At 41.8% G+C, this 21,588-nt stretch overlaps 1 protein-coding gene across 2 annotated transcripts in view; it reads left to right on the top strand.

Moving 5' to 3' along the window:
* The window catches only part of DAAM1 (dishevelled associated activator of morphogenesis 1), a 185,571-nt gene that overhangs the window by 84,739 nt on the left and 79,244 nt on the right, over positions 1-21,588 (top strand). For both annotated transcript variants that reach the window (XM_007466041.1, XM_007466040.1), the window contains exon 3: positions 245-334. In XM_007466041.1, the coding sequence (XP_007466103.1) occupies positions 245-334 (90 nt within the window). The remainder of the gene's footprint in view (positions 1-244; positions 335-21,588) is intronic.

Raw genomic sequence — 21,588 nt, 5'->3', positions numbered from 1 at the left:
TTTCCCTACCCTTCAGTAAATGTAGGGCTGTGCCTGTCCCTCTTACTGTGCTTGGTGCCTAGCCCCAGGCCAAGGACCTGCTTTCTTAGTGCTGGTAACATACACCTATACTTAGCTTCTTGGTTTTTCCCAAGTTCATTTAAATATGTGTTGGTGTTGTTTTCTCACCCTGATAATGTTGATAACTTCCCTTATAGGAATAACATTTAATCTGTGAAATAATTATTATTATTTTTCTTCTCAGGATGAACTCGACCTCACAGACAAACACAGGGAAGCCATGTTTGCACTTCCAGCAGAGAAAAAATGGCAAATATACTGTAGCAAGAAAAAGGTAAGCTATTCATTATGATTATGGTTAACTGGAAAATGATTATTTTGGAATGCCCTTTGCTCTCCCATTTCACCACCAGAATTCAGGCAGCTCTTTGTAAGGTAAAAACCAGATTGAATGTGTTGTGGCCTCGGTGCTACATGCAGTAAAGGGCCAGCTCCTTGGATGTTGTTTTTATCAACACTTCATTGCACCCCGCACCTCACACCATTATTCATAACGTTGTATAAATGGGACCCAAAATAACATCAGCTTACAGAAGACTGGAGTGTTTTTCCCTTGTCCTTCACATGAAAGTTTGTGTGTAGGTAGGTGAGAACTAACACTGTGGTTTCACAATTGTGGTTTTTACAGCCCTCTGTGACTCCCTTCTAACAACTTTCCATTTCGCCATCTCTAAGGTGTGGCCCGTCCTCATGCTGTGGGGTGGCTCTCCAGCCATTTCACATTCCAGACTAGGGGTGGAGGAAAGGGGGAGGCACAGGCTCCCCACGCCCCTACTCTTAGGGCCACATCCGGAAGTTACAGACCTGAATTCCCCTCACATCGCACTGTTAGCTACATGGCCACACTCCCCTGCCAGGAATGCAGTCTTATTCTGGGCAGTCATCCACACATAAAAGCAGGGGGTTCTAGTACCTTTGGAGGAAGAGAGAAAGGGTATCGGGGCCAGCAAAAAAAACCGAACTATTCCCTAGCCTAGCACTAGGCATCACCCTATGGACTGTATCTCCTTCAGTAAAGCTCACTATGCCATCTTTTAAACCCCTGTGGCAAATTCTTAGACTGTTCTCTCACCCATTTTTGGAACCAGTTCTGTTCATGGCCACCTTTTGCCACTTTTCCTTCTGTTCTAGGAGAGACTTAAATCAAGACAGGGAAGTGGGAAAGGCAGAGCTAGCACCTAAGAAAAATGTTACCTCTCCAACAGGAGTGGGCACTCAATTACTAACCTCTGGAAGCAGGGAAACAGGAACAAAATATAACAATCCAGTATCTTGTCAAGACACGGTGTCAGCCAGGGATACCTTTTCTTAGGGGACTAGGATGCATTTGGGGACCTCCATTTACCCCCATGGCTGCCCCCCACCCTTTGCCACCTTGTGTAATTGGCATGCCCCCCGCCCGGGAGCATCTCTCCAGCAGTGAGCCTGCATGTGCCCCTTTCCCGTCAGGCTTTATAACCTTTGTAACGCCAGCATCTGATACTTGGAAGCAAAGGTAGGATGAATGAACCACCGAGTTGTCATGAGTGTTATACTGAACTCTCAAACAATCTAAAGCACATTTAATTTTCCACCTGAGCCATTGTAATTGATAAAACCATGTGTGGGGTTTGGTTCCCGGGGCCTTTGCTGAGAGACGTGTCCAGCTGTATCCTTTCAAGATGATTTCTGAGCCACTATCAGATCAGATCAATTTGGAGCATTAAGGGTTCCTAACCCCGTGGTAACCAGTAAGATGCGTTTGTGAATGAGTATATCCTCTTCTCCTCTTTCTCTCTGTGCACATCTTACCACCTAGAAAGCCTCTCTTCTGTGGAACTGATGGTCAACGGCTCAGAAAACAGATTTTAAAATGAAAGAATTTTAAAATGAAAATAAAAATGTGTCATGTCCTGTTCTGAAAGTGATGGTAGTGTATGGTCTTGAAAACAAGAGAACTGCAGCTGTCTTCAAGACCTGGCCCCTAGAACTGAGAAAGTCCTTAAGTGCCTGAGTACACACAGGACATTGTCTATTTTGGCTCATCCGAGCGCAGATTTTTTTCTCAAAATTAGGAAACAACATGAAGCGGGGATTGAGAATATGCACTAGAGGAAAGGAAAGGGCAGGAAAATGGGAGCAGCTTACTGAAGGGAAAGTTTTCTTCTTTCCCAGATTTTATTACACCCTTGACGGCAATTGAAAGTTAATCATGGAAACTACTGCCCCTTAGATTAGAAAAGGCAAACCCTGGAGGATAGGAATGACCTCGGGCTCACAGCTGCTGCTCGTTTTTCAATTTCCAGGCCTATCAAATCCCCTTGCAAACCTTGCCTCCTGTGTGCGTGGCGGGTTGGCTTTTTGTAGGAGGATGGATATGGTTGTGGCCACTGGCCTCAAAATCTCATTTCCTGACGGATGGGCTCTTCCTGCGAGTACCTGGCCGGATTGCACAGATCTTTGGAAATGCAGTTCTCCTGCTAGCTTCATTCCAGCAGCTTGGATTCCTTTTATGACTTAGCAGTGGTGTGGCTGAGTGGGAAAGCCATCTTAACTCTTTGGGGAATCCCATGGGTTTATAGATCTGCCTCACATTAAAACGGCTTGACTAAGGATTTTCTTGGTTAGAGCTTTTCAGACTGTTAAAACTATGCTGTGCCTTTGGTCTGAAACTGACCTCCTGGGGCCCCGTAATAAATCGGGAAATAGCACAATGAATAAGAGAACACAAAACTCTAAGCACGAAAAGGGCACGATGTTTGCCTCTCTTCCGAGAAGGTGATCTCCTTCAGGACAGGTTGCCCATTCTCCGAAGGAAACCCATGGTGGCCATCCTTAACGCCAAGAACAGAGTGTTTTCCTTGGACCATCTCTTGAGTAACCTTTCCAAATCAGACATGTCACCAGCAAGCCTGACCACATCTATTGCTCAGGCCGAGGGAAAGCTACACCCCTATGGCTCCTTCAGACTTTCCATCTTTCAAGATTAGAACCTAGGGCATCGGAGATGTTCTCACACATAGTGAAGCCATAGAGTAAGGGCCCACGAACGCCAACAGAAACAGAGTTGGTGAAAAGCAGGCTTTCTGTGTAAAAGTGCACAGCAGTTGTGGAGACAAACGGGGCTGGGAACTGAAGATGGGGCCAGGCCTTCCTTGGCCAAGTGGCTCTTTTCCATCCAGTAGAGACTTGAGTCCCAGCAGTGGCTATCTGCTTATCAAGCTCTGTGTTCATTTCTCAAATGGCTCTATCTGAGTCCTCTGGTTGAAAACCCATTTCCAGAGCCAAAATGAAAACTGCAAAAGTATTTCTGGGGCTAAAAGAATTGGAAAGAAATTAATTGGAATTTTGCCTAATTGAGTAATCCGGGGGAGAGCAGGAGATGGATGTCGCAGCCTTGAAAGTCCAAACAAATCTGTAAAAATGACTGAGCTGGTTGGTCAGCCGTGGTTCGTCCTATGCAGCCATCCGCTGTCAATTTTTTCAACTTTTACGAAAGGTCCAAATAAAGGTTCTTTTGGTGGGGCTGGGGGTATTTTCAAATAGGAAATGTTTGTGGTTCTTATCTTTAAAGGTAATTCCCTTTTTAGTTCCAATCACAACATGCTCTTTTGTTTAAGTGAGGTTTTTCCCAGTCTTCAGCCAGAAACTGCATCTGTTAACAATCTTGGATTTTAAACTGAAGCCTTTTAAACAATGAACCATCTGACCACGAAAGGCATCTGGCCATGCTGTATTTGCTTATTGTTAACATGACTTTTAAACCCTGGGAAAAGTAAGGAGTAGGTCTTCAGAGAGGAGAAACTAAGATAGCGTACGAGCTGTATTATGGCAACAGCAATCTTATCAGTACAGGCAGAAAGCTTCTTTAATCACACTTCTTCACAGGAGCAGTTGCAATAGTTGTGTCACTTAAACAGTCCTTGTAAGTGTCCAGAAAATACTTGTTCCCCCTCCATGAGCTTCAGAGTTCACAAAGTCAGTGAATGGGGCTAGAAGCTGTTAGCTGTAGTAACATCAGATATTTGAGGCAAAGATCAGAATTTGATGACTGCACCTAATTTTTCTTCCTTCCATTTCTGATCCCTAAGCCAAGGCTTAAGTAAATGGCTCTAGAGTCTCCATATTACATTTCTGTATCTTTATATATATATATATATATATATATATATATATATATATATATAACTTTACCCATTTTGGGGGCATATTACCTAAACGGTTGTATTTATTTGGCTTTTAAAATTCTTCACAGACAGTTATTATGATTTTTAATAGCACATTTTTACCCCATTCCCCCAAGGGATTCTACATAGGACTCCACGGCCTTAGCCAAAGTATATATATATATTTTAATATTTATTTATTTATTTGGTTGCACTGGGTCTTTAGTTGTGGAAGGCGGGCTCCTTAGTTGTGGCATGCGAACTCTTAGCTGCGGCATACATGTGGGATCTAGTTCCCAGACCAGCGATCGAACCCGGTCCCCCTGCATTGGGAGCACGGAGTCTTAACCACTGTGCCACCAGGGAAGTCCCCAGTTCTGTATCTTTTGAGGTCTGCTTTGGAGAAGGTGAGTTTTTACTCTGCTGCTGAGTTTGTTTGACTCTAGTTTAATTAAATCACTCTAGAATCTTGTCTAACCTGGCTGCAGTTGAGCTGTTAAGCTTTGTGGGAAGTGCTGATCTGGTGATAGGCATGTTCTGAAGACATCTAGGAAAAGTGGCTGAAAATTCTCCTGATACCTTTCATTCACTCCCTTTATTTGGTTCGCATATCCTAACTGGATCACCTCCCCGCTCCTCTCCACAAGAAGGAATTCTCCTTCACCACAAACACAAAAAGGTGTCTGGTGAATGGTCATCAGGATCTTTTAGATCCTGGAGAGTCAAGGCCCTCCTGTGTTTGGCGCGTGGGGAGGAAGTGGTTTGATCAAAACAGGGATTTAAAGGAACACATGCTAAAGTAGTGGAATTAGAGACAAAAGGAACCATCGGTCTTCTACCCAACTGTCAGACAAACCAGCTGGACAACAAGGAAGTGGGATGTTGATACATTAATCCTCTGGTTGTTCAGAGTCTCCTAATGGGAAGGGAAGAGGGAGGAGGAGTTAGGTCTCCTCTTCCTTCGTTACTGTAGTTGTTTGAATATGCAGTAGAGTGAGCGTTAGGTTTTCAGGTGCCCACTTCGCTAGATGTCGAGATTTGGGAGAGGGAGCCAGTAAAAGGGAGGAAACTAGATATCCGTAACTGTATTTCTAGACTTCTTTAGAAGTACCTGGTTTGGTCTCCTGTCATTGAGTTTTCACCCTGATAATGGATTCCAGTTGGCCTTTGTGCTCCTAAGTGCTAAGGGGTTACAGAATGTGGCAGACATAAAAAAGATTAGAAATGAGATCGGGCTGTCTTTCCCCTTCTACTTCTCTGAAGAACAGATGAGAGAAGCACAGTAGCTGGAGGATAATGGGTATTTCCAGGCTCTGAAACTCGCTGCCTTGTCTGCATGTTCCCTGGCTGTGAGAGATGAGGATGTCTGTTTAATCCCAGATTGAAGCAGTAAAAAAACAACAAGCTTTAAGGATCTGGTGCTTCAGTCAATGAAGCAATACAGTTGGTAAAGGACTAGTTGGTGTGTGATTCACCCTGACGTGTACTGAGTACCTTCTCTGGGGCAGACTATTGGCTAGATTCTGAGGATGATTAAACAAGTCAAATTTCCTGGAGTGGATGGTCCAGGTAGAGGAAGCAGATAAAATCAAATAACTGACAAGTCGTTCCATGAGCTCCATTCTAGGGTAAGCAGACAGGCTCTGGGGCACAGAGGAAGGAGCCTGCAAGCTTTGGGGTGTGTGTGTGTGTGTTGGAGACAGCAGTTTGTTCCTTCACCACTTTGACCCCTCCCGGGGTTATGCCAGCGATGGACCTGTTGCTGTCGTCATGCTTTCATCTAGAAATGGGCTCCTTTTCCAGCAGCTGAGCTATGTTCACATATGCTGTACACTTTCCCTCTTGATTTGTACTTTGTTCTTTTTCCTTTTTTGCCAGTGCTTAAAAGGTCAAGTTTAGACGGTTGGGTAATCTGATCTTTACTAAACACAATTTCTAGGGCTTGTTAGGAAATCTGTAGAGAGGCTTAAACTTTTGAAACATGAAGCCACTGAGGGGAAGACTGAAATAACTGAGGTTTGTTCAGCCCAGAGAAGAGAAGTCAGGTGAAAACACCAACTCAGTCTGTTCACTGGGTGTGCATACCCCAGTGAAACTGTGGTATCTGTCAAAATATTGCCAATTCCAGTGGTAAAGAGCAGCTGCCTCAAGCCCTCCCAATAAAAACTGCCCTGACAATCTGACCTTTCCCCCAAGGGCCCACCAGTCTTCCTTCATGATTCAGGGACTCAAGGGTTAACTCCTGGCATGACAAGCAGGGGACGCCAGGACCCTGTTCCCATATTGCATCATTAGTTCTGATTCATTGATGCCCATGTTACACTGTTGATAAATACTTTGAACATTGGCCTAAGTATGAGATGCTGATGGACCTAAAGATGGTGGCCAAAACCATTTGATAATATGTACCCAGAGCCTGAAACATGCGTCTTCCACGAGTCGATCCCATGGAAATGATAAAAGATGCAGGCAAAGAACTATGTGTGCTCTTTGCAATGTTGTCTGTGAAAGCTAGTGATGGTAAACAATTTAAAGGGGATGGTTGTATTATCGTACACAACCATAACAGTATCTTGCTCCCACTGAAAAGTCATGCTTTCAAAGAAATTTTGATGACATGAGAAACTGCTCAGCATGTAATGATAAGGTTTAGAAAAAGATGTAAAACTGTATAATCAGTACGATCAAAAGTTTGCAAAGAGTAGATATAGAAGTAGGCAGACAGAAACCATTGTTTGGTGGGATTGTGGGTGGTTTACATTTTTTCCTTTATACAAATATTTCCCAAATTTTCCACAGTGCATTGTTCTCCATCCTACCTTGGGATAAGGTTGTTTTGTTTTTTTCTGATTACAAAAATAAAATTGCTCTTTAAAAAAAAATGTGTAGAGTATATTTTATACCTGTCAGTTTCAGTCAGAAAAGCAGGACTACTGGGGGAAACACACACACAAAGCAAAGAGATTAACCCTTATATAATCATGCAGGCTAGCTAAGCACTCCCCCTAAAGCTGCTGTCTTTGCTTCATGTCCCTGGAGTAGGCAGTTGGGAAGGAGGGTGGGTGTAAAGTGGGGATGGAGCAAGGACAGGCTGGAGCCCACAGGGACAGACTGAAGCCTGTGGTAGTTCTCACTGCCTGACCCTGGAGTGGGTGTCCTGCAGAAGCCTGAGCCATGAGTCATGGAGCTCAACACACACACACACACACACACACACACACACACACACACACACACACACACACACACACCTGGCCCAGGAGGTAAAGAATGGTGCCTATGGACTACAAAATGGCTGCTGCTTCATTGCCACCCTCCGTGTCTCCCTTGAATGTCTCTTGTGGCTCACCCTACGCAGAAAGATAAAAGAAAGGATGTAGGCAAGTTGGTTCAGCCTAGCCAACTTGAACATTACAAAGCCAACACATATTGCTCTTTGAAATTAGGAGGAAAAATAAATATTATTTAAAATGCAACCAGTGCTTGTGCTGTAGAGACAACCCTAGCATTTTTTTTTTTTTCTTTAGCTCAGGGGCCCTTTACTTTCTCTATTTACTCTTCCCTGGGAGGATTAAAACAAAGGTGAATCTGTAAACCACTCAGAGTTTTTCAATACCATTGATCTCTTTAAGCAGTAACTGTGAAAACTTGGTGATTCTTGGACCTGATGAGATGGCCTCAGCTTTCTGCCCAGAAATCCACTAAAGGCATGTTTCTCATGGCCCTTTCCCCGCTAAGTAGCATAATCTCATAGCCAGTGACCCATTTTCTGTCTTTATTTTCTTTTTGTTACAAAAGCCAGTGCTATCAAAATGAGCACCAGATTTTAGAATTGGAGTACAAAATTTGAGGATTCTCTGCCTCTGGTAGCCCTTAAACCAAAGTTGTACCCCAATAAAGGGCAGTTGGGGGCTTCCCTGGTGGCACAGTGGTTAAGAATCTGCCTGCCAATGCAGGGGTCACGGGTTCGAGCCCTGGTCCGGGAAGACCCCACATGCCACAGAGCAACTAAGCCCGTGAGCCACAACTACTGAGCCTGCGCTCTAGAGCCCACGCTCCACAACAAGAGAAGCCATTGCAATAAGAAGCCCGCGCACCGCAACGAAGAGTAGCCCCCGCTCGCCGCAACTAGAGAAAGCTTGCGTGTAGCAATGAAGACCCAATGCAGCCAAAGATAAATAAGTAAAATAAATTTATCTTTTTAGAAAAAGGGGGCAGTTGGTTCATGAATATTTATTTGCCTCCTCTTCCTATAATCCCTTTGTTTAATAATACCAGTTTGGGGGCATTTTTTCCTCCCAGTGTTACCAATTCTATCATTCCAGCTGTGCCTACTGCCACCCCTGCCATGGAGTGTCCAGGTGGTCATGAACTCACAGTTTGTGTTTTCATTAATGTTGACTCAGCTTCATTAATGAAGAAGCAGTGAGCAAACTTGCCCATAGAATGAACCAAAACATATCTACCTTTCTTCTTTGGTGCTTGTTGAAGTGAGCAGACATCTTCTGGATTCTTCTGTCGGGGTGTTATACTCCGGTTCTGTAGAGTTCTCTGTTTTTCAGGCTTGAGATACTGCCAGTGAGAGAACCTCCCCTTGGGGTGGATTGTCTCCAAATGTCTTTCCATTAATGGATCTGCCTGCAGGTTTCCTAAATTATGTTTGTCCCTCACAGTTGTTCGAAACTGTAGCGTAATGTGTCTGACATTATTTTTTCTAAGATAAATAGAAGCCGAGTAATAGCTATGAGAAAGACTTTGCATAGTCAAAGGCCATCCAAAGGGTAAGCTGAGAAGGCAGGATACCCCATTGATTCTCTAGCTGTGTGACCTGGAACGTATTTCTTAACCCCTCTCATTTCTCTCTTCTCGTCTGTACAATGAGGTCAATTTCGTAAGCTTGTTGTGAAAACTGAGAAAATATGATTTTGAAGTTGTCAGAGAACTTGGGACATGTCAATGTTAGCTGTGATCACTGGCAATGTCAGTGATGGTGACAATAATTGAAACAGTGGTATGGACTGAGTTTCTGCTTGTTCACATTCACGCTAGCCTGGGATTCAGCTCCATATTGGTAAATAATGATACCTGGTTTTCTCAGAACAGTAGTGAGTATTTCAAAAGCACCTCTCCCTTAGTTGTTCACAGGACATTTCAGAGGTGGAAATAGTAAGATGGGAGGATACATTGTGTAGAATAAGGGAAGAAACCAAGAAGGTCTTTATTGTGAGCATCAGAAATTGGTAAAAAGGGGCCCCATTTAATTCAACAGTTCTAGGGCAATGGTAGTCAACGGGCAGTCCCTTAACTTCTGGGTAGATCTCTGAATCTGATTTCAGGAGCACCCTTAATTTACGTCTTGGACGATGGAGGCCAAGAGGAAGTCAGACTCCAGTCCATTTCTTTCTTTCTTTCACCCACGTGCCACCGCAGCACTCAGTCCCTGCTTCCCACGGCAGCCCGTGGAGATGCTCACTTCACTGGGTTTGGAAACAACATTACAATTCCTTCTTTGTGACCTAGGAAAGGTAAATGGTTGATAAATATCTTCAGTTTTCAAAATAAGACAATTAAAGAATATTTTTAGACCAACACCAAGAAGTTCCATTAAACAAGTCAGTTTTCACAAATGAGTAACTTACTAGGTCAAAATGAACCGGGTTTACAGGTTCTCTTCTCAGCAACAAAACTTGTTCAGAGTTGCAGCATTGTAATCCAATAGTGCATTCTAGCTGTATGATTTCTGAAACTAAGCTAAAAAAACAAAATGTCAGTGTTGAGGAAATAGTAAAAGAACATTTCAACACAGTTGCAGATACTGTTATTGTTAGGAGTCTTTTTATTGAAGTATAGTTGATGTACGATACTACAGAAGTTACAGGTGTACAATATAGTGATTCAAAAATTTTAAAGATTATACTCCATTTATAGTTATTATAAAATATTGGCTGTATTCCCTGTGTTGTACAATATATCCTTGTAGCTTATTTTATACCTAGTAGTTTGTACCTCTTACTCCCCTGCCCCACCTGGCCCCTCTCCCCACTGGTAACCACTAATTTGTTCTCTTTATCTGTGAACCTGCTGCTTTTTTGTTATATTCACTAGTTTGCTGTATTTTTTAGATTCCATGTATAAGTGATATCATATAGTATTTGTCTTCTCTGTCTGACTTATTTCACTTAGCATAATGCCCTCCAAGTCCATCCATGTTGCTGCAAATGGCAAAATTTCATTCTTTTTTATGGCTGAGTAGTATTCCATTGTGTATATGTACCACATCTTCTTTACCCATTCATCTGTCGAAGGACACTTGGGTTGCTTCCATATCTTAGCAATTGTAAATAATGTGGCTATGAACATTGGGGTGCAAGTATCTTTTCAAATTAGTGTTTTTGGTTTTTTCGGATATATACCCAGCAGTGGAATTGCTGGGTCATATGGTAGTTCTCTTTTTAGTTTTTTGAGAAGCCTCCATGCTGTTTTTCACAGTGGCTGCTATTGTTAGGAGTCTTAAACCTAATTACCAGAGTGGACATTCTGGGTTCCAGTAAATTGGCATTCTCTAAAATTTCTAAAAAAGAAAGCTAACAAACTTCTGATAACTTTCTACTCAATCATGCAATAAACTAGTATTTCCTGGTTGATTGTTTTTTCTGTGTGTGAAGTTTTTATGTACACAAAAAAGTACAGAATGTAAGAAACACCCACATTTAACAGATGCTACCATTTTATCATACTCACCATGGATTTTTAAGAAATAAAACATTATAAATATAGTTGAAGCCGAAAGGTGACCTCTATTCTGAAGGTGATATGTGTTTTTTTTCTTTGCCCATATATGTATTATCTTACTCTGAATGTGTATATTCATAGACAATATATGGTATCTTTTCATTTTAACTACGATATAATGTTCCATTATATGAACATGCCACAGTTTAATTATTTTTATCCCCCCTTTGGATAATGTCTATTTCCAAGTTTTCGTTATTTAAAAAAAATTGCAGTGAACATCCTTGTGTATGTGTTCAAGAATTCCTCTAGGATAGGCACCTAGACATGTAATTACTGGGTCATTTGCTTTGAACATTTTTACCTTTAATTGCTCTCCAAAGCAACTGTAATAGTTTATACCTGCAGTGAATTAGTTGCCAACCATCTGAGGGCTTGGTATCGTCTGAGGGGATGGAACTAGTGTCTGGTTGCCCTGATGAATCAGTTTATGTAAGTTTGAATGTTTCAGGTACAGGACACTGTCATTAAAGTTCTTCAGTTTTCTCCCATATACCTTAGCCCATCAAATTAAAGTAAAAATTCCTGGAATCGGAAGTAAACATTTCATTTAAAAAAGACAAACCCAAGGTTTAGAAAATGAAAGCGTTCCATTCAAATATCTTTAAAGCTGGACCAAAGTACAAAATGTTACAAGTACCTAAAAATGGACAGTTCACTCAGCATTATGTTTATTTGGTTTGACTACAAAGGAAACTGCTCTGTGTGTGGTTCACTCTTCCTCTCCTCTAGACCTCTTTGCACCCTCAGGTCCAGACCCAGGCAAACTGTGTTTCCATCTTTAGCCGGCTTTTGACTGATATATGCCATCACCAAACACAGGAAGTTCCTCTGAGGTATCCGCCACCTCCCTGGTGGGTGACTAAAGTGCAGGTGTGTAGAATCGGCACGTCTGCACAAACAGGCATGTTGGCGGTGGCTGGAAAAGCACACAATTGGTCTCTTTCTTCTCCTCTAACCAGAGCACCTTTATCTCAGGCATCTCTTTATACAAATTATGAAAGCCTCTCCCTTTTCTTGTACTCCTTGATTGCTTCAGATATTGAGTAACTGAGATGGGTAACTCACTGTCTGTCCATCCTCCATGAATCTGCTTTATGGATGCCACCTCTCTTTTTTTTTTTTTTTTGCGGTACGCGGGCCTCTCACTGTTGGGGCCTCTCCCGTTGCGGAGCACAGGCTCCGGACGCGCAGGCTCAGCGGCCATGGCTCACGGGCCCAGCCGCTCCGCGGCATGTGGGATCTTCCCGGACCGGGGCACGAACCCGTGTCCCCTGCATCGGCAGGCGGACTCTCAACCACTGCGCCACCAGGGAAGCCCCACCTCTAATTAGGGAACATCAGGGTGGAAGACGGTGGAAGAGAATGACCCTGTGTTTTACGTTCACTTCTAGTCTTTCAAAGAACCATAAAAATAAATAAGCAATATATAGCTGAGACAAAGAAAGTTATCTTAGTTGGACAAACCAATTAATACGGAGTCATGGGGAGTATGGGGGTTGTGTGTCCCGTGGAGCTCTATTTTCCCCTCTGGAGTGGGGGCTAGAGAAGCAGACACCACAGCTTTCACACCACAGCTGTCACTCATGCCTGCATCGGTGCCCCACTGTGGGGAGAACACTCTTGCTTCGGCTCCAGTCACTGGAAGAGACTTGGAGCTGTGGGTTTGAATGGAGGCCCTGGGAGGGCAGTTGTTCTCAGTTACTGCAGAGCGGCTATCTTTGGCTTCCAAATCTTAATTCTTAAGCAGATTCCTTTTGACAGCTCGGCTACAGGACAGATTCCATCAGGTGTTGATTACAGAGTCTGGAGTACATGACAATCTTGGAGCTCTCAGTCTTTGCCATAGAGTGCTTGTCAACAGTGCTATTGTGGACCAAACTTCCAAATGCAACTATGTGAGGCCCTTTGAGCCCCTTGCCTGTGTGTTGAAGCCCATAGGCACAGCTCCATTGCATTTCCAAAATTCTGCAATCTGCAGAATGTGTAGAATTGCACATTAAATGAGTGTTCTCACCTATCACTATATCTCTGGAAAGGGGTATCACTATGGCTCACATATGAGAATTCAGGACTGGCTGCCTGTTCCAGTTATCACCAGCCCAGGGATATGTAGCTCATGAGACACTCCAGACCAACGCACATCCTTTGTTTCAGTTTTCCTTTGGACTGTGGCTTCCTTCCCTGGTTAACTGTGTGCACTATGAATAACTCCAAGCAGAGATGGCAAAAAGATTTATCTTGATTACTAACTCTAAACAACTAGCGGTTGAAGCCTGGAGCACTGAGAAGCATTTGGAGGTTATGAAGGATCTCAGTACAAATAGTGTGGTAATTGAATAGCACTGTCTGCCCTGACACGTGGTGGGAGAATGTGGCATTTGTAGCAGATATTTACCCTCCTTTGCCCTTGAAGGCTACTCTTGCGCCTAGATTATGGCTGTACATAAATATCACATTCCATGCTTCTTGCCTTTGCGTCTCTCCCTGGTTCTCTCAGATTCTCTAGATGCTATGGCACTTACTTTCATAAAAAGACCACCCAAAGCCTGCCTGACTTCACCGTCTCCAGGAGATAGGTTTATGAAAGACATCAGTAGAAGGAAGTATCCACTTTGTAAGAGAGATCAAAGAAGGAAAAAAGCCACTTTTCCTGAGTTTTTTCTATATATATTCATTTCATTCTTTTCACTAATAGCTCTAGCACACCTAATGTTATTGAATCCACATTACGGTTGGTGCACTTCAGAGCCTCTCCCTTTTGGGAAGTAGGAAGAAGCTTTGAGCTTCCAGTGTAAGTTAGAATGTGCCACTAATAACTTCTATGCAGAGTTCTCCAGATTCCTTACACTCTGGGAACCAAGTAATGTGTGGAGCTAGAAACGGGTTACAGTAGAAAGTCTACCAAGGAATACCGACTTTAAATTAGTGTCTTAAATTCTCTTGTTATTCTTCAGTGCACTATGGAACAGCATTTGACTGGAGCAGTCTTAAGATGGCATCCTTTCATCTGTCCCCGTATGTCAGGAAAAGCAGTTTATGTCTCCTCAGTTTCTAAGATGTACTCCCCCACGTTCTCACACTTAGACATTTCTGAGACAGTGACATCTTCCAACTGATGCTTTTCTTTTTTCTTTCTTTTGCCAAAAATGCTGTCATTAATTCACTAGTATTCTGTAGAGCCAACGATGGCTTAAAATCAGAAATATGGTTATGACTCTCCTTCTAGGGGACAGTTAACCCTGCCATAGCATTTTTCACAGGCATCCTGAGAATGCTTCCCTGAATGGAATATGCCTTTACGGGCTCACTGTTTCCCCTGATTCTCTTCATAGTTTAATTACTATTTTCCAAAGTCCTCTCTTTATGGCCTCGTGTTAAGCATTATATTGCAAATCATAAACACACTTTGATTGTTTTCCCAAGAGCAGGTTACAGAACATCAAAACCCACTTTACAACATTCTGAAAGGCTGGTCTGGTAGCAAATCTGGTAGCAAGATGTGAGGCAACAAAGGCCATTGACACCACTGATTGGATTTCCACACTGCGTGAGGGTTTAGTGATGTGTGTCCAAACATGTTAATTTACCAACCAGCTGGACTAAATTGTACCTGGGTCTGTAGCACTCCCAGATGACACATGGGTCAAAGACTTGACTCTTAACAAGCTACATAGAAGTAATTTGTTTTATGTCATTACACACCTTTGTGTCATAGGCAACAGGGGGATGTGGGCTTGTATCATTTCTGAAAATAATAATTGGAGCCTGTTTCTTTTTCTTTGCTGTGCAAATGAAGGGAAATTGTCATCTAAAATTGGCTTCAGATGTTGGAGTTACACTGATTGAGATGTTTAGGCTCCAGTCATATTCCATGCCGTGAAGTGCTTTGCCAAAGAAGTGACTTATTAAAATAAATAAAATAAATGTCTCGTAGTTTGGAAAGTGGACTGTAAAGTCTCAGCTTTTAGTTCTAGGTAAGGATTGTGGCTATTTTCTTAACTATATTAGCACATGAAATGCATTTTCCCCCAGGATCCTGTAGCATATGACTTTTAAGATTTCAATTCTGTAAAGTCAGCCAAGGCTTTTTCAGGAAAGGAGAGGGTGTTGAAACAGGCTGGGCCTCTGAGCTGTTTAAGAAATGTAGCTGGCTTCTTTACTCTCAGAGTCACATTGTCACTCTTTGTTTCACTGCTGGGATTCCCACAGAGAGACTAGATGTCTTTAAAGTGGCCCTCTTTTCTTGCTTTTCTGCTGTAGGTGATTTTGGGGAGAACAAAAATGATAGCTGGCTGAGAAGTAGCACAAGCCTGATTTTTTTTTTTTTCTTGCGTTATGCGGGCCTCTCACTGTTGTGGCCTCTCCCATTTGCGGAGCACAGGCTCCGGACGCGCAGGCTCAGTGGCCATGGCTCACGGGCCCAGCCGCTCCGCGGCATGTGGGATCTTCCCGAAACGGGGCACGAACCCGCGTCTCCTGCATCGGCAGGCGGACTCTCAAGCACTGCGCCACCAGGGAAGCCCTGATTTTTTTTTTTTTTAAGGGAACAGTGGTCAAGCGTAGTTTTCTTTCTGGCTGGGGGTGGGGTTAGGGGAGGTGGGGAGAGGGTCTGAACTCACTGAGTTCACTGCTGTTTTTGGTGAGCAGTACAAGAAGTCTCTTAGAAGTACTCCGGCTATTTGCCCAGCAAATTTCTGGGGAGGATAGATGACCAGGTGCATCTGTGGGTATAAGGGGGATAGAGTAGAATAGTCTCAGTGGATGCACAAATAGAAACCATGCCACACAGACTAGACAAGGCAACGGAAACAGGTAGAATTGAGGTGAAGTGGTCAGGATGGGGTAGGTGTTCTTCAGCAAAAGCTTTGGGCAAGCCTGAGCATTCGTGTAATTTAGGTGTGAGAGTCTGGTGCAAGGTGTTAGTCATACAGCTTGGCTTCCACCTTAACACCTTGGTAGACTACGTCCTCTTCAACCAGGCAGGACTAGTCATACATATTTTATTTTGCTAAACTGTAGTTATATTGAAATGCCAGACAAAAATTGCTGAATGTTCTGTCTATAGCACTCTTCAGAGTGATCTCCACTTTTCACTATCTTTGAGCCATTTAACAAATCTGCAAATTGTTTAAAAAAAACTGATAGCAACGCAAATGATTCTTGTCCATTGAAGTAACTTGTGTCTGGTGCAATTTATTATTGCCGTATTGACCAGTTTTGCATCTATTTGTAAACCAATGTTCATACATATCTTTGCTCTTTGGATTTTCTTTTGAACCTGTTGTAACATCTTACTGGTTCTCTCTCATTTATTAATGAGTTCAACAAAATCTTTGACCTGAGTTCATGCCATGATTTTACCTTTAAAAAAAATTATCAGTACAGAATTTTAACTCAGGGAGAACTGATAGAGGGGCTACCTTATTTTAAGTAATCTGAGATCTTCTATCAAATTTTAAACGAGTACATCGTATGATAGTGGGAAGCCTTCTGTGAGAAAACATGCACTGTATATCAGTTTTACTGAACTTTGTATCTGCATCCACCAGAGAAGGGGAAGAAGCAGAGCTCAGGAGGTCAGAAGAGGTGTCAGGCTTCATACATGGAAGAAGCTCCTATGATGTTTGAAGAGATGCACGTACAGGCGGGGAAGAGGGACGGCAGATGTATAATCCAGAGACCTGAAAAACAGTGCCCTAAAGGAGCCTAAACTTCCCTAACGTTCCTTGGCGGCTAGTGAGCCTAGGTTCTGTTTCATTTCTGTTAACTTATGTTTTAGAGATAAAGTGTCCTCAATCTTATAGTAAGAAACCCAATTTTACTATTGAGTTTATGTCTAACTTTGTTAAAATATGTATGCTTGATAAAATAAGGACTATCCATGTTGACCTCTGTTTCATGTATCTTTTATTCTAAATCATAAATGTTATTTTTTGTGGACCATCAGGAAAGCAAGAACTTGTTCTGTTTCCCCTTGGAGAGACATTCTGGTCAGATATCTTCCCAGTGCCCTCTCAGTAGAGACCATGTAGAGTTGAACATCACCAACAAGCATGTGAGAAGAGCCCTTTCATAGCAATTCAGATGGATGTATTGGGGTTTTTCAAGTAGTAGACATGAGAGTGTGATGACATTATGGAAAATTTGAGATTTATTTATGAATTGAGGAAGATAAACATTTGCTATTCAGTCAGTGGAGCATTTTTGGCCTGGTTAGGAGATGACTTTGGGAGGACATCATAGCTTTATTCAAATCATTTCTGTATTTGCTGGGTTATTGTTCATAGGAGAAATTAGACTTATTCCATGTAGTTCCCAAGGGCAAAACTAAGGCCAACAAGTGCTTGAAGTTACAAGAAGATATCTGTCAATTCAGTTATGAGGTGAATTTTCTGACAGTCAGTGAGAGTGCTGGTTCCAAACAATTGTGGACCCTTGAAGCCTTCTTTCAGAGAACATATGATCGATCACCTGCCGGTGACCTTCTATAAGGGATCCCTGTGAGGAGAAACTCAAACTAGGGTGTCTCTAGGGTCAAAGACCTATAGCTATATAATTCCGTGATGGCTTGCCTTAAAAACATACAGATGTTTTGTAGCATTAGGAAAAATGGGGAAGGAAGTTTGCTCTTCTTCTGTGATTCTAAATGCTAAATGTGAAAGCCATTGTTATTGCGAGTCACCCTCCAGTCTTTCCAGAAAATGACTGACATTGTAGGCTTAGGAGGAGGTGTTGGATTTCCTGGCAGATGCAGAAGATGCTGTTCTGTAATCAGTCCTTGTGTGGGCCCAACCGGATTTGGGCAGCAGATGCATTTGATGTGTAATTGTGGCAGTGGCCAAAAAGTGTAACCAGGCTTGGCAGTCCCAGGAACCACATGACTATCTTGAAATGTGACAACATAGGAAGTATTTTTTGAAACCAGCTGCCTGCCTTTGGCAAACTTCGGTTATAGGATATAGTTTCAGCCCACTGCCAGGGGTCAGAGGTAAGTGCTGGAAGGACTGAGTAAAGCTACTGTCTCAGGAATTCAGGTTTGTGGACCCTACAAGGTTTTCTCTTCCCGATGAAAGAAGAACAAGAGGGAAAGATTTGGAGGCAAATATCAGGATTTAAAGGACCTAATGATACTGTGCTGTTTTTAAAAGTGAGATTTCAGGAAGCAGCCAGCTTGGTAAGAAGGTAGACTTTTCAGGCATGGCAGGTCCTGCTCCTTCTCTTGCAAAAATGCACATTACTGGGCAAGTTCCACACACTTATGTGCTCATCCTAACTTTTAACTGGGGCTATTGGACATAGAGTGGCTTCGAGGAGAGGAGAAAGCATGGAAAATAGTTGGTGACCAAGTAAGAATTTTGATGTACTCCCGCTCTCTTGAGAGCCAAGCTTAGTATAGCACAGGGTTTGGCAAACTATGGCTCGTGGGTCAAATCTGGCCAATAACCTGTTTTTGTAAATAAAGTGTTACTGAAACATGGCAGGGCTCACTCTTTAAGTGTTATCTATAGCTGCTTTCACGCTGTGCGAGGGCAGAGTTGAACTTGAGTAGTTGCAACAGACTGTGGTCTACAAAGCCTAAAATATGTATGATCACACCCTTTACAGAAGAAGCTGGCTGTACCATACTTCATCATGGCCATCTTTCAAGAAGATGCTGATTATACTACTATTGAGCTAGAAGGGAAAGTTAGCAGAAGTCATTAGCAAGGCCTTCTGCAAAGTATTTTTCCATCTTCCATCCTACCTGCTCTTTCCTTCCCTGTTCCTTGGACCTGGTCTCACCCACATTGTCATCTGTTTCCTATCATTCACTTGAGTTTATTAGATGCCACACACATCATGGAGACATACCTAATAGAATAAAATATTTTGACCTGTAGGGCCCTTTCTGCCTAGTATTCTATAGAAATTCTAGGTATAGAGTGAATTTATTTAACATCTGTTGTGTTCATCAGTATATGGGGCCGAACCCATGAAATCCAGAATATGAATGACAGTTTAATGCAACAGGTGACTATTTTGATCATTAACAAGGTGTAGCATTTCTTGAGCCTATGTGATCATAGTTAACATGTTTTCTAAGAGAATCTTCTTTAAAAAGGGAGCAGGTTTTTATTAGTGTTCAGTTGCCTTTGTCCTGTAATGAACATTATCAGAATGAAGTTTACTTTGTATCATACTGAAACAGTACCTTTCTGCTGTTGAAATTCATTTAGTTAAACCTTAGTTTGTCTCTACTGTTTTTGAGTTAATGGTACTATTACATATCGCTATAGAAGATTTTTCGCCAATCTAGATGGTTAAAGAGTGTGTCTTTATTTCCTAACAAGTATTATCTAAGAACCTCATGGGTTTGTAACTGAATGGATACTTATGGCCTTTGTTGGCCAAGTGCATGTTGCTTCTGCCTGTGATTTGTGGTCTAGTGAACAACCACAGAACTGTCCTTTACAATTGATTGACCTTTGCACAGCCTATTTTGGGCCTTCTAAGAGCATCTTAAACTAAAGAAAAACTGTACCAGGTCTTACATATTATTACTTGATCCGATTGGAAATTTTCCCTGTGGTAATTTCAAAAGAAGTATTCTTTACATTAAGACTTCATGTTTAAACTGCACTTTGAGACCCCCTTATGTCACTGAAAGACTTCAGCTGCTACCAAGAAATTGTTTGCAACACAAATATGTAAGTGTGGAAATTTTAGAAAGTGTTAGCCTGCTTTGGGTACATACATCTTAGCCCAGATCATTCAATTTCTTTGTCTGCATAAACAGCTGATATTAGGGTTAATAGTCTGTTTTAGAAATAGAAAATCCAGTAAGAGGAGATAATTAGAGAAATGTTTTTAAATAATTTGGTGTAGGGAGCAGAGGGGTGCCCCAGGGATAGAGAACAGAAACACCGCAAATGTTGCAGAGTCTCGACCTGATGTTGTTCATGTCACACAGAACATTAGAAAAAGCAGAGCTCTTGTCCTAACAGAACACGTAATGCTTTCAAACTTACTTCTATTTTAATTGTGAAAATAGTGCATGTTCTTAGTAAAATGACAGTTTGAATCATACAGAAGTTTATAAGTAAAAGACTTTTCCTACTGCTACCCAGGGGGTAGCCATTGTTAAATCTTATTATATCTATTTCCAGAAATGTTTGTCTGTAGTGTACATATTTTTTTCTATAGATGGAAAATAATATTTTAAAGCATTTTTTCCCTTCATAATATACTTGTTCATTTTTAATATCGTTACACAGCTCTACTTCATTCTTTGCTACTGCTACAAAGTAGTTTATTCAGCCATTCCCCTTTCCATATACTTGTTAACTTTGTTATATGCTAATTCAAACAGCACTGCAGTGAAACAAATCTTTGTAATATGTAGCTGTGCAAGTGTAATCATGGGCTAAATTCCTGAAGGTAGACTGACAAAGGCTGTGTGTGTTTTAAATGTGAACAATTACTGACAAAATTTACCTCCAAACTGCTCCAATTTTTTCAGTCCTGGTAACAAGGACTTAGAATAGCCATAGCTGGAGATCCTTAAAGAGTATCATTATCATCCTAGCTAACATTTATTGAGCACTTCTGTGTGTACTGTTCCCAGATCTTTATTTACTTGTATTAACTTATTAAATCCTCACAATGACTCTATGAGGTAGGCACCCCTTGTACAGAAAAGGAGACTAAAACTGAGTCACATGCAGAAGTTACTTACCTTGCCTAACTAGAAGTCACTTAAGGTAGCGAGTGGCTGAGGATTCAAATGCCTGTCTGTTGATGGTGGTAGAAGAAGTGGAATACAGTCAGCTTGGATTGAAAGAGGATAGTGAAGCGAGAGACAGAAGTCTGGGATATAGCTGTGAATGCTTACTTCAGAAAGAGTGCAGACAAATGAATAACGCAAAATTTATTCTTATGGGCACACTGATGCTGAGAAAAACAAATGTACTGTCGAACATTTAAAGAGAATGGGGGAGGATCTCTTGGATTTTTTTTTTTAGTAGACACTGACCAGAGATATGGAGTGAATAATGTGTCAGTCGGAAATGAAGTGAGGTTAGAAATAGACTATGTATTTCTTTACCTTCTAAATGAGTTGGTTGATTAGAGCCTGATTTAAAAAAACAAAAACAAAATCAACATTCTTGAAGGTCCCTTGCACTGTACAAGTTCCCTTTACTAGCAAAGAGTTTTTTTGTTTTGTTTTGTTGTTTTTTCAGAGTTTGAGATTGTAGGAGCAAAGTGGAAAACCAAGAAAAGAGGTTAAAGCTGTAGTCAGTGCAGGTTGAAAGCAAAGGCAGTGTCGAAGTGCCCATCCAGCAGGAAATTTTGTCCATGAATACTCTCTTATTGATGACTATCAAGCTACTAAGAAAACAGGATGAGTTGGATTAGACAAATAATAAAATAATTAACGTTGAGGAGTTTCTTTCCCCCTCTAATTACCTTGTAAAGGAATTAGCTGTTGAAAGTTAAGGGTTTTGTAACTTAGTCACTGAACAACATAATTTTTTCTTAAATTACTGATTTTAAAAATTGGGCCCTCAAACTAAATATAGTAACAAACTGTGTTTTCCATGGCATCTCA

This window comes from Lipotes vexillifer, unplaced genomic scaffold (genome assembly GCF_000442215.2).
Source record: "Lipotes vexillifer unplaced genomic scaffold, Lipotes_vexillifer_v1.1 scaffold25, whole genome shotgun sequence".
Classification (NCBI taxonomy): domain Eukaryota; kingdom Metazoa; phylum Chordata; class Mammalia; order Artiodactyla; family Lipotidae; genus Lipotes; species Lipotes vexillifer.
Note: the sequence above shows the minus strand (reverse complement) of the source record. Positions and strands in the feature narration are given on the sequence as shown.